This window comes from Molossus molossus, unplaced genomic scaffold, assembly GCF_014108415.1.
Source record: "Molossus molossus isolate mMolMol1 unplaced genomic scaffold, mMolMol1.p scaffold_m16_p_18, whole genome shotgun sequence".
In the NCBI taxonomy this organism is placed as follows: domain Eukaryota; kingdom Metazoa; phylum Chordata; class Mammalia; order Chiroptera; family Molossidae; genus Molossus; species Molossus molossus.
In genome coordinates this window covers 15,625,319-15,642,852 of record NW_023425353.1, presented here as the reverse complement: position 1 = coordinate 15,642,852, position 17,534 = coordinate 15,625,319, and the positions used below count along the sequence as shown (strand labels likewise).

Below are 17,534 nucleotides of genomic sequence, written 5' to 3'. Positions count from 1 at the left end.
CTAAAGGTAACCTATGAGCCAGAGTAGTGGTGATAACTGTGTGTTGTTCTCCACCTCTGTGGCCAGGTCCTTCTCACCTGTCTTTTTTAGCGTGATTTAGACCAGAAGACAATCTGATTGTTTCAGAACAAACCCACGTGCCATTCGAAGTCCTTTGGCAACGAGGTGGGGTCTGTGCAATCTTTTGTGTTATGTGTTGTTTGAAGGCCTCCCCATGTGCAGTCACTCCAAGGTCAGCATGTCCGCACTTGCTTTGAGCAAACCAAAGGTGGTGGCTGGAATAAGGAGTCTCTGATTTTAAAGGTTGTGCTTCCTAAATGGCCAAAAAGCTCAAACAGCCAAACAAATCTCTTGTTGACAAAACTGGTCAAATGGACTGGACTGACCAACCAAGGCTTGCGACGCTTGTTTGTAATAACCTGTCCAGTTTCGCGATTGTTAATGTGAAATGGTTTGCTTTTACTTGCTATTTTCTAAAAAATGACAACTTGCTATAGTTCAGGAATGTGGCTAGTCATTGTGTTTTCCTTCATCTGCCTTTTTGTGTTATATACTCGGGGAGAAAACACCACTTAAAAAAGAACTTTTTAAAAAATCCTCACCCAAGGATATGTTTATTGATTTTAGAGAGAGACAGAGAAACATCGATGTGAGAGAAACATCAATCAGTGCCTCCAGTATGTGCCCTGATCGGGGATCAAACTGCAACCTAGGTATGTGCCTTGACTGGGAATTGAACCTGCAAAAGTGTGTGGAATGATGCTCCAACCAACTGAGCCACCTGGCCAGGGGGCAGACACCTTTTAAAAAGTGTGTGTGTGTGCCCTGGCTGGTTTGGCTCAGCAGTTAGAGCATCGACCTGCAGACCAATGAGTCATAGGTTCAGTTCCAGGTCAGGGGCACATATCTCAGTTGCGGTTCATCCCCAACCCTGGTTGGGGTTGTGCAGGAGGTAACCAGTTGATGTGTCTCTTTCACATCGATGTTTCTCTTTCTCTCTCTCTCCCACTCTATCTAATGATAAACAGCAAAATATTCTCGGGTGAGGATTAAAAATAAAGGGTGTGTGTGTGTGTGTATGTGTGTGCGCATGCACACACACACAAAGATGTTGTGATAAAATATACATAACATTCACTAATCTGACCTTTTTAAAAAAATTTTTTTCTTTTTTGGTTTTAGAGAGAGAGGAAGGGGGAGGAAAGGAGAGAGACAGAAACATTGAGAGAGTAAATCAATTGGCCGCCTCCTGCATGCCCCCCACTGGGGATCAGGCCCATAACCTGTGTCCTGACCGGGAATCGAACTGGCAACCTCTTGGTGCATGGGTCGACTCAACCACTGAGCCACACCGACCGGGCATAATCTAACCATTTTTAAGTGTACCATTCAGTGGCATTAAATGCATTCATGGTTGTGCAACCATCACCATGATTCATCTTGAGAACTTTTTCATCTTTCCAAACTGGAACTCTGCACCCATTAAATAATAATTCTCCATTCCCTTCCCCTTAGCCCCTGGAACTACTGTTCTACTCTCTGTCTCTGTGAATTTGCCAGTTCTAGGTACCTCATATAAGTGGAATTATATGGTATTTGTTCCTTTGTGTCTGACTTATTATGTTTTCAGGGTTCATCTGTGTTGTCACAAGTATCAGAATTTCATTCCTTTTTAAAGCTGAATAATACTCAACTATATATTCTACGTTTTCTTTTTCTACTCCTCCGTCAATGGACATTTGGGTTGTTTTCAAACCTTTTGTTTATTGTGAATAATGCTCTGTGAACATGGGTCTACAAGTATGTTCAGTTGCTGCTTTCAATTTTTTGGGTATATACTTAGAAGTAGAATTGCTAGATCATTTGGTAATTCTATGTTTAACTTTTTTTTCTTTTTAAGTAGGGAGACAAAATGGTCATTTTAGGCAACAGTGTCACACATGAGGCCTCATGGGTGGGACCTTAAGCTATCACTTGTCCCATGGTGAGACAAAGGCAGGGACAATTTGCTCTCTTTTCTACGTGGCCACATTGCTTCATTTCTGCCAACGAAACCAAGGAATAGAGAACGTTTCATCTTCTGGTTTCTAAAAAGTTTTTGAAGATTGCTTTATTTTCTCTTCTGGGTGTTGCCTAGATTGCAGTTACCAGCTGGTTACCATTTGCTAGTTATCCATTTGCTGAGCCCTGACTCGCTTAATAACAGTGGGGTGAAGTCAACTTGCAGCAACAGTGGACCTTTGGGGTGGGCTTTCATGTGGTTCTGACAGGTTGCAAGCATGCATCTGTGAGCTAAGCAGAAAAGGTTTCAAAACCCATGTTCTATGTGACGCAATCACGGCACAGCAAGACTTAAACCCTCTTTGTTCTGAGTAGTCGTGGGGAATGGTTGTCTCTGCATGGTGAGCATAGCTCCCAGGGAGTTTACAGAGTGTGGGATGTGGTTCAGTCTCCCAATCAAACATGGTTAGCCAGGGTGTTGGAAAAGCTGCAGAGCTAGTAGTTTCTCTCCGGCTGTTGGAGTCAGACGGAGTGAGTATTTATGAATATATTAAGTGCATGTTTAAATCTAGTTTTTGTGTGTGAGAGAGACACATCGATTGGTTGCCTCCCGCACAACTCCGACCAGGGCTGGTGATTAAACCACAACCAAGGTACATGCCCTTGACTGGAATCGAACCTGTGACTCTTTGATCTGTGGGCTGATGCTCTAACCACTGAGCAAAACTGACCAGGGCTAAATCTAGTTGTTAAATGATGGGATCACTCTGCAAATTTGAAGCAGAAGAAAAATATAGAAAATGAAAACTGAGAACTTGCTTCTCTCCTGCCAATCCCATCTCTTCCTTCTGAGGTGCTCCTCTCCAGCCTTTTCTTCTGTTACAGTCTACTCTATTCTATATATAGTTGGAAATGAATTCCAACCGTGTTTTCTTCAGTTTGCATTTCTCACCTAACAATGTGTGAATATTATCTTATTATATAATAATCTATCACCAATTGTTTTAAAGTAAATTATTTATTGGAAAATGAGTACAAATCTAGAGTGTAGTAACAAATGACCCAGTGTTTTTAACAGACTGATGACAAGGAAGAGATGGAGAGAAACCTAGAGATTTAATGTGACTTAAGAGACTTAGCAACCAATTGTAATATATGAACCTTATGTGGATCCTAGTTCAACTGACTGTTAACACAAATTCATGACACTTATAAGATAAGTAGAAATTCGAACAGTGACTGAATACTTGATCAAATTAAGGAATTATTGTTAGATTTTTATGGGATTTTTTTTTTCATGTGGATATTCTGAAATGTCTTTTAGAGATACATAGTGAATGTTTATGAGTGAAATACATGAGGACTAGGATTTGTGTCAAAATAACACAGGAAGGGGGAAGTGGTAGGCACGCAGGTGGGCAACTCGCCGATGAGTGAGTGGCTGTTGAAGCTAGGTCACAGGCACACAGGTCTCTGCTTCTGTACAGGTTTGGAATTCTCCATAACAAAACACTGAAAACGAAATAATACTTGAACTTTTGCTTCTGGGAAGATGGAGTTGAAGTGCTTTTTTCCAATTCTTCCCACTAAGTACATCTAAAATCCCTGGGCATTTTATACAGAACAAACATAAGAAGACTCTGAAAGAGAATAAGGCAAACTAGCTGGGGAGCTGGGGATCCAAGGACTGTCACAATAATGAGTCCCTTGGTTTTTCTTTTGCCTCATGTATCCTAGGCTTGGAACTGAAGAAGCAGACAAGCTGGAAATGCCAATGGGCACAAACACAAAAAGCCCAACAAAAGCCTGCTCTTTCTGGCCAGAAGACTAGGAAAGGGCAGTCTTGTAAGGCAGGACACTTTTAGACAATCATTGCTCTGCTGCAGCCCAACACTACAGCAAAAACTGTGTCCCCCGCCTCCACTTACCCCAGCAAAGGCCAAGTGGGGAGGCTAGACGTTCAACACAGATGAGGAAGCCAACCAATCCCGGTGGTGTCAACAGAGGCCATTTGAGTAATAATGAGGCATTTCTATCCCTTCCAGCCACTGGTGGGGGAGGCCTCGGGAAAGCTGGAATCCCCACCTCTACCCACCAGTAATGGGGGCCCCCCTCACTCTGAGTATGAGTGGAGGTTGAATGGGGACCTAGACTTCTCCTCCCCCGCCCGGCATTAACAAGCACCCTCCCTTCCCTTCCCTTGCTAAAATAGTGTTATAAAAAGGCAGCTAAAACAGAAAGTTTAGATGAGACCCAGAGTCTCATAACATAATACTCAGAATATCCAGGTTTTAATAACAAAAATTGCTTGTCATGCCAAGAACCAGGAAGATCTAAAATTGAACGAAAAAAGACAATTAGTAGATGCCAATGCTGAGGTAATAGAGATGTTAGAATTATTTGGTCAAGATTTTAAAGCACTATAAAAATGGCTTCAACAATTATGTATACACTTGAAACAAATGAAAAAGTAAAATTTCAGCAAAGAAGGAGAAGATACAAAGAAGAGCCCAAGTGGGATTTTTTGAACTGAAAAATGCAGTCACTGAAATAACTCAGTGAATGAGCTGAGCAGCAGGATGGAAAGACAGAGAAAAGAATCCGTGAACTGGAAAACAGAACAAGTATAATGATCTAATCTGGCAGAGAAAGTAGACTGAAAGACATGAACACAGCTTCAGGGACCTGTGGGACCATAACAAAACATCTAACATCCGTCTCATAGGAGAGCAAAAAGAGGGTGGGGCTAAACATGCTCAAAGAAACTGTGGCAGAAAACTCCCCAAATTTGGCAAGCTGAGCTAAACCCAGACAAGATCAACGCCAAGGAAAAAAAAAAGACCACACCAAGCCCCATCTTAGACAAACTTCCAGAAACCAGACAGTAAAAGCTTGGAAGCAACAAGAGAAGCGCCCCCTTACCTACCGGGGAAAACAGAGTGGCGGCTCTCATCCAAAGGAAGGGGCATCACATCTTTCATGTGCTGAAAGAAAGGAACGGTCAACTCAGGGCCCTGTCTCCAGGGACACTGTACCTTAGGACTGTCGAGGAGGTCAAGACATTCTCAGATCGAGGAAAACAAAAATAATTTGGCACGAGCACAGCTACCCTGAAAGGAGGGCTAAAGGAAATTCTCAGGAAGGAAGCAATGAAAGAAGGAATCTTGGAATAACAGGAAGAATGAACGTGGTAAGCAAAAATATGGACACCTACAGACTTCCCTCCGAAACCACAGGCTACCCAAACTCAACCAAGTGAAGCAGATAACTTGTGTGATCCTGTAATTATTAAAGAAATCACATTTGTAACGTAAAAGTTCTTGGAAAGGAAGTCTCCAGGCTCAGATGATTTCATTGGAGGAAGAATTAACATCAGTTTTATGCGATCTTTTCCCAAAAATACGAGGAGGGAATACTTCCCAATTCATTTTATGAAACTAGTCTTGCTCTGACCAGACAAAGGCAATGCCCCAAAAGAAAACTACAGACCAATATCCCTCATGAATAAAGATATAAAAGTCCTTAACAAAATCTTCGCAAGTACAGTTTTGCATTACTTAAAAAGAATTATTCATCTTGATTAAGTGGAGTTTATTCAGGGGGTGCAAGGCTGGCATGCAGTTAGAAAATCAGTCAACATAATCTGCTATATTAACAGGCTAAAGAAAAAAAGTCACATGATTATGTCAATTGATACACAAGAAAAGCATTTGACAAAATTCAACAGCCATTCATGATAAGAACTTAGAAAAAGAGGAATAGAGAACTTCCTCAATTTTATATACTCCTCACCAGTAACGAGGGCCCCTCTCATTTGTGGTGTAGCTACCACAACAAAATAGCTATAGATAACAGTATAATTAATGGTGAAAGACTGAGTGTTCCCTAAGATCCAGAATGAGGCTAGGATGTCCACTCTCACCACTGCTGTTCAACAGCATGAGGCAAGTTTTTTTTCCTTTATTGCTTTTTGTGTTTTTTAATCCTCACCCAAGGACACTTTTCCATATTTTGTTCAGATAGAGTGGGAGGGGGAGAGAGAGAGAGACATTGACGTGAAAAGGACACACATACAATCCAACCAGGCCGGGGACAAACTGAACCGAGGTACATGCCCTTAGTGGGAACCGAACCCAGGTCTCTCTGGACTGCAGGCCAACGCTCTAACCGCTGAGCCAAACCGGCCAGGGCATGAGGCAAGTTTTAGCTAATACATACAGCAAGGAAGAGAAGGAAATAAAAAACATATATTACAAAGTAAGACATCAAACTGTCCCTATTTGCAGATGACATGAGAAAATACTTTTAAAAAATCTTTAAAAAAACACATAAATCTCTCCTTAAGTTCAGTCAGGTCTCGGGATATAAGATTAACATACAAACATCAGTTGTATATTTGTCTACTAGAAGTAACAAAAGAACACCAAAGATGAAAATACCATACCATTTATAGTCACTCAAAAAACTGAGAAAAGGTGTAAATGTAATAAAATATGTATAGGATTTATATGCTATAAATCACAAAACACATTAATGAATAAACCAAATAAGACCCATGGAGGGACATACTTACTGCTTCCGTGGGTTGAGAGAATAAAGATGTCAGCTCTCCCCAAATTGCCATATAGGTTTAACACAATTGCTGTCAAAATTCCAGCAAGATATTTTTGTAGACATAGAAAATATTATTTCAAAATGTGTATGAAAAAAAAACAAAGGAATTACAGTAGGGGAAGCAATTTTGAAAAAGAAGAATAATGGGGGAAGAGTCATTGTACCTGATTACAAGACTTATTATAAAGCTACAAAAATCAAGACTGTGATTTGGTGGAAGGAGAGACCTAGATCCCAGAATGGAATACAGAACCCAGCAAGAGACCCACAGAAACATGCACACCTGATTTCCTGACCAAGGAGTGGACGCGATTTAGTGGAGGAAGGAGCCTTTCCAACACACGGTGCCGGAGTAATTGAACATCCATAGGCCAAAACAAAACAAAACCTCGGTCTAAGTCTCACACTTCATATAAAAATTAGGTCAGAATCATCTTAAATGTAAGACTATATAACTGTAAAACTTGGAAAAAAACAGAAGAGAATCCTTGGGATCTAGAACCAGGCAGAGTTCTTAAACTTGACACCAAAAGGATGATCCATAAAAGAAACAAATAATAAGTTGGAGTTCATATTCAAGGTAAAAACTACGAATGTAAAAAAGTATGGCCCTGGCCAGTTTGGTTGCATTGGAGCGTTGGCCTGTGGTCCAGAGAGACCGGGGTTCAGTTTCCGCTAAGGGCACGTACCTCGGTTGCAGTTTGTCCCTGGTCCTGGTTGGTTGTGCAGGTGGCAGCCACTCGATGTGTCCCTTTCACATCGATGTTTCTCTCTCTCTCTCTCTCTCTGTCCCTCCCTTCCTCCCTCCCACTCTGTCTCAACAAAAAATGGAAAAATGTTCTCGGGTGAGGATAAAAATAAATAAGTAAATAAATACAAAATAAAAAAATATGGTCTATGTCTCAGAGTCTTGGTGGGTACACAAGGAGTGGACTATATGTGCTTTTGGGGAATTTCTGTCAGTTAAGGGTGCATTTCTGGATCACCCCACTCTTCTTCAGGACAAGCTCCCTTACCCTCCACCCTACAGGCTACCTGGATAGCATCTCAAATAGAACTCAAAATGTTGCTGAGACTAAGGGTCTGGGAAGACTTTGAAAAACTTTGCAGTTAAGGGGATAAAAAGACGAGGTAAAGCCAGGCAGGTGTGGCTCAGTGGATTGAGCATCTTTCAGTGGACTGAGAGGTTCTGGTTTGATTCCTGGTCAGGGCACATGCCTGGTAGGGGGCGTGTAGGAGGCAGCCGATCGATGTTTCTCTCTCACATCGATGTTTCTCTCTCTCTCTCCCCCTTCCTGTCTAAAAAAGAAAACAATAAAAAACATGGAAAAAAAGACAAGGTAAAGATTGGGAGAAAATATTTGGAAACTGCATATTCAACAAAGCACTAATAACTAGAATATATAAGGAACCCTCAAAACTCAATAGTTAAAAACAAAATCATTAAACAACCCAATTAGAAAATGGGTAAAAGATAGAAACAATCATTTCACCGAAGAGGACATACAAATGGCAAGGAAACACATGAGAAGGTGTTCAATATCATTTCAACCTTTTCCATCTCCTGGCACACATAAACTACTAAAATTCTATGGCACACCAAGAGATGTATTTTTTGCTGGTGTGACAAAAAAAAAAAAAAAAAAAAGGTGTAATTTTGATTCATTCATACCAGATAGCTATTGTGTTGGCTGTTGTCACTTTTTTTTTTAATCCTCACTCGAGGAAATGTTCCCTTTTTACAAATTGATTTTAGAGAGAGGAAGAGATGTGAGAGAGGAACATCTATCGGTTGCCTGTCGTACGCACCCTGACCGGAAATTGAACCCCAGACTTTTTGGGGTACGGGACGACGCTCCAACCAGCTGAGCCACCTGGCCAGGGCGGCTGTTGTTATTTTTTAATTTGACAATTTAAGGGAAAACATGTCAGCGCCTCTAACTGAACAGTCAGGTATTGCATATTTTAACAATTCTATGGTGGCACACTGGTTGAAAATCACTGCCAGAGAGAAATGCAAATTGAAACCACTACAGACCTGTCAGAATGGCTAAAATAGAAAGTAGTGATAACACCACATGCTGGCAAGGATGCAGAGAAGCTGCATCTGGATCTCGCACACATTCCTGGTGGGAATGTAAAATAGTATGGCCACTAACACAGTTTGGCAATTTTCAAGAAAGAACTAAACAGACAACTACCATATGATCCAGCATTTGCACTCCTTGACATTTACCCCGGGGAAATGAAAACATGTTCACATAGAAACCTACACCCGCATGTATATAGCAGCTTTATCAGTGATAGACAACTGGAAACAACCCAGATACCCTTCGATGGGTACATGGTTAAACAGACTACGATCCATCATATCATGGAATGTTACTCAGCAATAAAAAGAACAAACAATTGATACAGGCAACAACCTGGATGAATCTACAGATAATTCTGCTAGTGGAAGAAGACAATTTTAAAATGTTACATAACATATGATCCATTTTGCTAACATTCAGGAGATGATAAAATTAGAGATGGAGAACAGAATAGTGGCTGTCGGGGTAAGAAGAGGATGAGGTGGGAAGGGAGTGGATGTGGCCATAAAAGGGCAGCATGAGGGATCCCCATGGGAATGGAAATGTTCTGTATTTTGACTATGTAGAGTTTTGTACTATATAACCATTTGAGGAACTGGATACAGGGTGTTATTTCTTATGCCTGCATGTGAATCTATCTCAAGTTAATTTACTCAGTTGTTTCAAAATATAAAGTTTAATTTTAAAGAAATAATTGAATGTAATTTTTAAACATTTAAAGTAATACAAAATGGTCTTTAATGGAAAATGAGCCATCCTCTCCTGCCTCCCCTCATCCCCGTTACCTCTCTCCACTGCTAGTTACACAACGTTTTTCACAAGTGTGTAGATTTCTGACTGAAGTGCTCGACTATTCCAGGATTGGTTGTGCTTAAATAACAAGGATCCGATTAGGGATTAGGACCTGTTGGATTATTCTTGTCAAAGCAGCTTGTCCCTGTCTCCCCTGTGGTGACTGCAGGGCTGGGTCCCGTCTGAGTTTCCTGAAGGAGACACAGAGGGTGGTGGCCTGTGGCAGGGTCTGGCCCAGCTTGTAATGTGCTTGTGTAACCCTGTGGCAGGAATCGAGCCCACCGGAAACATGGTGAAGCAGCCGGCCAAGTTCACTGTGGACACCATCAGCGCTGGGCAAGGAGACTTGATGGTGTTTGTCGAGGACCCAGAAGGGAACAAAGAGGAGGTATGTTGGAGGATGCTGCCTCCCCTGTAAGCATCCCGTGGGCCAAGAAGCATCCCATGCTTCCATTTTCCTTGTTAAAGCTCACAACAAAAACTGTCTTATACCAAAAGGATCCTGAGGCTTATAGTAGTTAAAGTAACATAGTAGGACAAGACTGTGCCTTGAAAATTAATATAAATTGATACCCAAGGACACACTATTTAATAAAATAAAGGACATTTTGAATTTAGCAAAGGCCTCTTTAGCTGAGGTTTTAGATACTAATGGCCAGAATAACAATAACATTACGGTACTGATGTCCTATTTCTTCCCGCCCTGACCACCCTTTGATTCTTCCCTCAGGGCCTTTGCACATAGTGCTCCTTTTTTCTACTTATCTTCTTAAGACTATATTTTATTCCTTGTGCTTCATGCCATCTGAAATTCTAAGTTTACTGGCATATTGTCCATTTCTCTCACTGAGACAGAGATTTTGCCTGACTTTTAAAAATTTCGGGTATGTAACACTGGGCCCAGCATTTCACAAACGCTTCTTTACTACATGGCCAATAAAGGTTTAGGTTACCTGCTTTATAGTCTCTCATCTAGAGACTTGCAGCCCTGAGACAAGGGAGAGTCCTGACTTGGTTATACCTTTGTGTTACATGTTTTATTTCTGTGACTTTAGGTTCTTCCTCTCCTGGGGTGTCCTGCAGGAGGGATGGGGCAGAAAATAGCCAGGACAGGTCCCCTGCCTTCTCGCTGCAGGACATGGCTGGCACAGCATGCTTTCACTCACACCTGGTGCCTTCTCTAACTGTCACTACTTTTCCCTCCTAGGCACAAGTGACCCCTGCTAGTGACAAGAACAAGACATACTCTGTGGAATATCTGCCCAAGGTCACCGGGCTGCACAAAGTAAGATGAGGTGTCATGGCTGCTGCTTGACCCGCTCTTCTGGGCTTGTGTGGAAGGAAGGATATCTTAGGGAAAAGAGTGGTTTTCTTAAGTTAACTTCTGATTTTCCTTCCTGATTATAAAAGTGTGTGTGCTTATTATAGAAAATTTGGGATCCCCGTGAATCAGACTTGAGACATTAGCAAATACATCCAGATTGGTTGAATTCCGCTAGGTTTTTGTAATGTCACCAGAGCTCTCTAACTCTGTCTAGGTAATGAATGGCTGTAGCTAAATGCCACGGGCTTTGTCTTTAATGCTGCCTTAAGTAGCCCCCATCAAGGTCTTGAGCGTCTGTCAACGGGGAGAAGGCCAGTTGATTGTAGTGGAGCCCAATGGCCCGCTCATGTACCTGGAGAATTGATGGCGGTCCATCCCCCAGGCGCTTTGTCTCAGTAACATGTTGAGTTCTGTTTGAATCGGTGTCCAGTTGGCCTATGGAATGGGGGCTAAGGAGTCTCGCTGAGAGTGGAGTGATTTAGGAGTCTTTCATTGGAAGAAAGCGTTCAACAGCTCACACAGGCCAGTCCTTGTGTGCCATGCCAAGACTTGAGACACAGACCATACTCACCAACTTGGGCTTTCGTGAATTCACCTACAACCATGGCCATAGAATTATACCCTTAGAACATTATGAATGTGGGGGAAAAAATCTTAAAGAGAGTACTTATGATGTAATTAATTTATTCAATTCATTTGAAGCCTAACCCTGTACTCCAGAAAAATTTTAAAGGTGAGCACTCTGGCTCAAGTTTTAGATAGAAACCTGTGTTTTCCTCAGATCTATGTATCGGGGAGTGATCTTTGACTCTAGGTCACCTCCTGGAACTGTACATTATATTCTGGGGAACAGTGGCCCTGTCTGCAGTTGCCTTAAAGGACTCAGTGTCTAGAGATTCAAGCATAAGTATTTGTTCATGTCCTGCTAGAGAGGCTAAATATATCTGATATAAGCATGTTTGGTTTGCTCAAGGCCAGATATCCCAGGCCCAGCCACATGGCTGGTGGAGCCACGTGGGGGTCCCACTGAGGCCACTAACAGGGCTCTTGGTTCCAGCCAGCTCTGTGTGGATAATCAGGAGGATGGAAAAAAGACACAAAGCATGTGGCTTGATCTGGCAGTCTCGCTGGGCAGGGAGAAATGAGTAGATGTCATCTCTCTGTCACTTGTAGGTCACAGTACTCTTCGCAGGACAGCACATCTCCAAGAGCCCATTTGAAGTGAATGTCGACAAGGCCCAGGGAGATGCCAGTAAAGTCACTGCAAAGGGCCCGGGTTTGGAAGCTTCAGGGAACATCGCCAATAAGCCCACCTACTTTGACATCTACACAGCAGGTAACGTCTCTCTCCTCCACGGACCAGGCTCCCTTCTAAAGCCAGAGATAACCCTCAGGAACCTAAAGGCTCTGGATGCCTGACTGTTGTCTTTTTTTTTAAATCCTCAAGGACATTTTTCCATTTTTTGTTCAGACAGAGTGGGAGGGAGGGGGGAAAGAGAGAGAGAGAGAGAAACATCGACGTGAAAGGGACACATTGAGTGGCTGCCACCCACACAAACCAGGGCCGGGGACAAACTACAACCGAGGTACGTGCCCTTAGTGGGAACCGAACCCGGGTCTCTCTGGACCGCAGGCCGACGCTCTAACCGCTGAGCCAAACCGGCCAGGGCAGACTGTTGTCTTTTAAATTGAACAATGAGCAACAAAAATAACTTTTTTCAATCCCCCATCCCTATACATTTATTTATTATTTTTTTAAATTACAGTTTACGTTCAGTATTATTCTGTATTAGTTTCAGATGTACTGCATAATGATTAGACAAGTATATACTTTTTACAAAGTGGTCACCCTGACATTTCAAGTACCCACTTGACCCCATACATAGTTATTACAATATTATTATTATTATTATTATTTTATCCTCACCCGAGGACATTTTTCTATTTTTTGTTCAGATAGAGTGGGAGGGGGAGAAAGAGAGAGAGAGAGAGAAACATCAATGTGAAAGGGAGACATCAGGTGGTCACCACCCACACGACCCAACCAGGGCCGGGGACAAACTGCAACCGAGGTACGTGCCCTTTAGCGGGAACCGAACCCGGGTCTCTCTGGGCCACAGGCCGACGCTTTAACTGCTGAGCCAAACCGGCCAGGGCATTATTACAATATTACTGACTCTATTTCCTATGCCTTTATTTATATCCCTGTGACTATTCTGTAACTACCAATTTATACTCCTTTTTTTAAAACTATTTTTTCTATATTGATTTTAGAGAAAGAGGAAGGGAGAAGGAGAGAGATAGAAACATTGATAAGAAAGAGCATTGACTGGCCGCCTCCTGCATGCCCCCCACTGGGGATCGGGCCCACAATTGGGGCATGTGCCCTGACCAGGAATCGAACCAGTCACCTCTTGATGCCTGGGTTGATGCTCAACCAGTGAGCCACACCAGCCGGGGCAATTTGTGATTCTTAATCCCTTTGCTTTTTTCAGCCAGGCCCGAACCCTCTTCCCCTCTGGCGACCATCAGGCCTCTGTTTCAAATGTGTTGGTTATATTTTTAGATTTTTCAAAACCAATTTTTCTTCTCTAAAATCTTATACTCAAGCTTGACTTTACTTATTAATAATTGACCAATTTCTGTACACATTTCTTATTTGTCTAAATAAATGTTCCCAAAAAACACTAAGCTTTAAGAATCCTCTACTAGATCAAATTCTGTGCAAAGTCCTGTGTGGGTTGGGTGGGGAGGGATGAATAAGACAGTTCTTGAAATGTCAGCTTTCTTTTCAGTGTAGAAAATTCACAAAATAGAGAATGGGAAAAAAGGAACCTTCAGCCATGACCCTCCTTCCCCCTGCCCGAAATCAGTTGTTACTGTCTTGGTGTGGTTCTTCTGAGTGCCTCTGTCTCCTTCGTTTGCATTAAAAAAATATATTTTTTGTTTATTGATTTTAGAGAGAGAGGAAGAGAGAGGGATAGAAACATCAATGAGAGAGAACATTGATTGGCCCACCTCCTGCATGCCCCCCACTGGGGATCGAACCTACAACCCGGGCATGTGCCCTGACTGGGACCCCTTGGTACGAGTCGACCTCTTGGTGCATGAGTAGAGGCTCAGCCACTGAGCCTCACCCACCGGGCTCATTTGCATTTTGTACCTGATTTTACACTCATCATCAGTGAGCCTTCTGAGAAGGTGATTTGGAATGTTCACTCTGTCCTAGGTGCCGGTGTGGGTGACATTGGCGTTGAGGTGGAAGACCCCCAGGGGAAGAACACCGTAGAGCTGCTCGTGGAAGACAAAGGAAACCAGGTGTATCGATGTGTGTACAAACCAATGCATCCTGGCCCTCACGTGGTCAAGGTCACCTTTGCTGGGGACACCATTCCCAAGAGTCCCTTTGTTGTACAGGTTGGGGAAGGTGAGTGCTGGGGGAGCTGACTTGTGCTTCTGGTGTCGAGGTTGACTACGGTCACGCTGGGCCAGGGCCAGGAGAATGGTTGGGCTCAACATTGAACTCACGCCTGTCCCCTTTCTATGGAAAGTGGCTTACTTTGTCCTCAAGATACTAATATCTTCCCGTGAGCCATGAAGGGACTTCAGTGCTTTACTCGTATTCACTTATTTAATCCTCCCTAAAATGCTAGCCCAGGAGAGTCGTTATTCTCACTGAGAGGTGCAGGACTGAGGCCATTGAGGAGCTGGCTTTTGTGCCTGAGGTTAGCGGCAATCATATTGCTGGTGCCCCCCAGCTTCCCCTGCTTGGCCTTCACTGGCTGCCAGGCACTTGGCATGACAGCATCTAATGGGCACACCAGGTGCTACTAGTATCCCCATTTTGCAGGTGGAGACACTGACGCTTAGATAACTTAAGGTGTCGGTGAGTATGGGCTTGGCGTCAGTAGTAGAACCCAGGTCTCTGTCCATCCCTTAACACTGCTAAACTCCCTCTGCAGCCAGAAGCAGGTATTTTTCTATTAGACTTTTTTCCTTTTTCCTCTTCCTCCCCCCAGCCCCCCACCCCAGCTCTGCTGCCTTTTCTAATCAATACTTGCCTTTTCCTGTTCTGTCCTGCATCTGCAGGCCTGGCTTCCTCCTCTGAATCCGCCTCTGGGCCAGCCTGGAGCCCGAAGCTGTTGGCTTCCTAGTTGAGAGCCAGAGGCACCTTGCTTGGTAAGGGCTGGTTGGGTGGGGCTTCTGTACCAGTTCTGGGTGCTGCCTGCAATTGTCAGCTGAGCCTGTGCTGTTTGTGGCCTCAGGAAATGCTAGTGTTATCCTCCTTGTCCAGCCAGACCCCAAGCCCGGCTCTGCTTACATTGAAACATTTCAAAGTCGTAGAGAATCCGGCAGTTTCCTTCTAACTCTTTAGCTCTGTTTAGTGTTTATATGAACTGAACAGTTACCTTTTTGATATGGAGCTCATTGCTCATGTTCAGAATTTCCATGAATATTTGTTTTGTTTTGTTTTGTTTTTTTAAAAGACACATTTAAACCCTCCAGGGGAAGTCCGGTCATCCCGTTGTGACTTATTCCTGGTGTGACCAACTTTTCTCCCCTTGGCAAATTTAAAAACCCCCAACATATTCATAAACAGAACTCTTTTTTGACATAATGCAAGAATTGAACGGCTTGCCTAGTTCCAGTGGTGTTTTCCAACTTCCACTCTTCCTTCCTGGCATCTCTCTCTATCACTTGTACTATATAGTATTTAATTATAAGAGTTTTTCTTTTGATGTACTAACCCTTCCTCCATGTAAACGATTTTATATAAAAAGGAAGCGGCATAACATTTTCACATTGGAAAACCAATGTTACTTGCCACAAAGTGCCACCATAAACTTACATTTGTCCATGAACCAGCTACAGTCACCTCCAGCTCCAAGGATGTGTGTATGTCACGTTGGGAAGCAGTTGTTTGCCAAACAGCCAGCAAAGACGTTGCAGGGAGGAGGGGCCAGAGGAGGAACAGCTTTCCTTCTGTGGAGTAAACTGAAGTCTCCTTCTCTGGAGTTTGAAACCCATAGTGTATAGAGAGCAGTCAAATATGCAGTGTCAGATTTGGAAAGGAAAGCCATTGAATAAACAGCATAACATTGTACCCATTAACCTCCCATTTCTCTGCTTGATGAGAAGGTTGCTCACATTGAAAGAGAATTCCTAGGGTACAAGGATGTCTTTTATCAACCTTCTGATGACCCCATGTAACAGTAGTTTTGTGAACCTCGTGTATGGAAGGTTAGAAGCTACCTCTGTCCTTAATTCTTATACTTACAACTTGAGCATTTTTAACCAGATCTAGAAATCACACTGAGAGTGGTGGTGTACTCTTAGCCACCTGCGTTCCTAGGACCGTGTGACAGGCACTGCCATGCTTGTCTGCCTTGTCCAGCGTAGGTTGAATGGGCCCCCTTTTGAGCTATTCTTCGGCTCTCTATGTGGAAGACGACAATGTTTAGACTTTCAGAAAAGACTGGCCCAGTTTGGAACCTGGTCAGATGTTTTCAAGCGCTACGTTTTCAAGTTGACTTGAAGAAGTCCAGTCTTCCCAATTAGTGGGCCCTTGAGTATAGCAATGAGGTTTGAACCATGTCCAGCACTAGGTCTTAACTCTCCTAGAGGATAAATGCCAGGATTCAGCTGGCACCAGGAGCCCAGGGAATCCACACTGCTCTCTGGCTTTCTTTGCCAAAGTAACTTTCCCCCGTCCCTTTGCAATGTGGCTGGACAAAGTTATGTTGTGTCCTTATTTGCTAGCCTGGTGTGCTCCCTAAACGGGACCCCTGGTCTCAGCAACTGCTACATACTCTTGTGCAGAGCAAATATTTTCTTGGCGGGTGGCTCTAAGTTACCTTGGCTTGCTAAACTCTGACTAAAGAATGAAAGGTTGGATTGATGTCGAAACTGTGCTTGCAGCCTGCAATCCAAATGCCTGCCGGGCCAGTGGCCGAGGTCTGCAGCCCAAAGGCATCCGCATCCGGGAGACTGCAGACTTCAAGGTTGACACCAAAGCTGCTGGAAGTGGGGAGCTTGGCATAACCGTGAAGGGTCCTAGTAAGTGCTCCTTTGTTCCCTCACCTCAGGTGTGACTTCGGCTAAGTTTGTAGCTGTGGCTTATGGATTTCACCCCGTGGCCAGTGCTAATCAATTTATCCTAGAGATTTGTGTCAAAGATTTGAAGCTATCTGGGTTCCATAGGGAGGGAAGCAGTGATTGATTAGTAATGTCTGCCCTGGTTGCAGGTGGACCGTGGTGGCTCTGCAGACTCACATTATATTTAGGCTTCTAGGAGTAGAAAAAAGCAGTGACGTAATGAGGTTTGAACAACAACCCGAAGAGGGCCATTTTTTATTTGAGAAAACCTAGGCTTAGAGAGGAAGGGTCTTGCCCTACAGCTTGTAAGCACCCGAGCTGGAATTCAGGCACAGTCTCCAAAGCCAGTTCTTTACCCAGTACAGGTTACATTTTATAGACTATGAAATTATGTCAAGTACCTAATTACTATGATCAGTGCTTATAGAAGGGGAATCAAATTCCCTAAGGTTAAGTTTCCTTTGTAAATAAATGCCATTTGTGAAGGGCTGGGTTGTACCCTGCAACTCATTCTTGCTCCCTCTTTTGGGAAAGGACACAGTAGTTGTGAGGACAGGTGTCTGCACCGTCCTCGAGTTCTCCCCTGGAACACACAAGCAGCTCGGCATTTCTAG

General features: G+C 43.3%; 1 protein-coding gene across 5 annotated transcripts in view; it reads left to right on the top strand.

The window, feature by feature from the left end:
• FLNB (filamin B) overlaps positions 1–17,534 on the top strand; it is a 134,588-nt gene that overhangs the window by 58,920 nt on the left and 58,134 nt on the right. For all 5 annotated transcript variants that reach the window (XM_036266425.1, XM_036266423.1, XM_036266422.1 and 2 more), the window contains exons 5-9: positions 9,770–9,888; positions 10,708–10,785; positions 11,998–12,160; positions 14,054–14,251; positions 16,744–16,881. In XM_036266425.1, the coding sequence (XP_036122318.1) occupies positions 9,770–9,888; positions 10,708–10,785; positions 11,998–12,160; positions 14,054–14,251; positions 16,744–16,881 (696 nt within the window). The remainder of the gene's footprint in view (positions 1–9,769; positions 9,889–10,707; positions 10,786–11,997; positions 12,161–14,053; positions 14,252–16,743; positions 16,882–17,534) is intronic.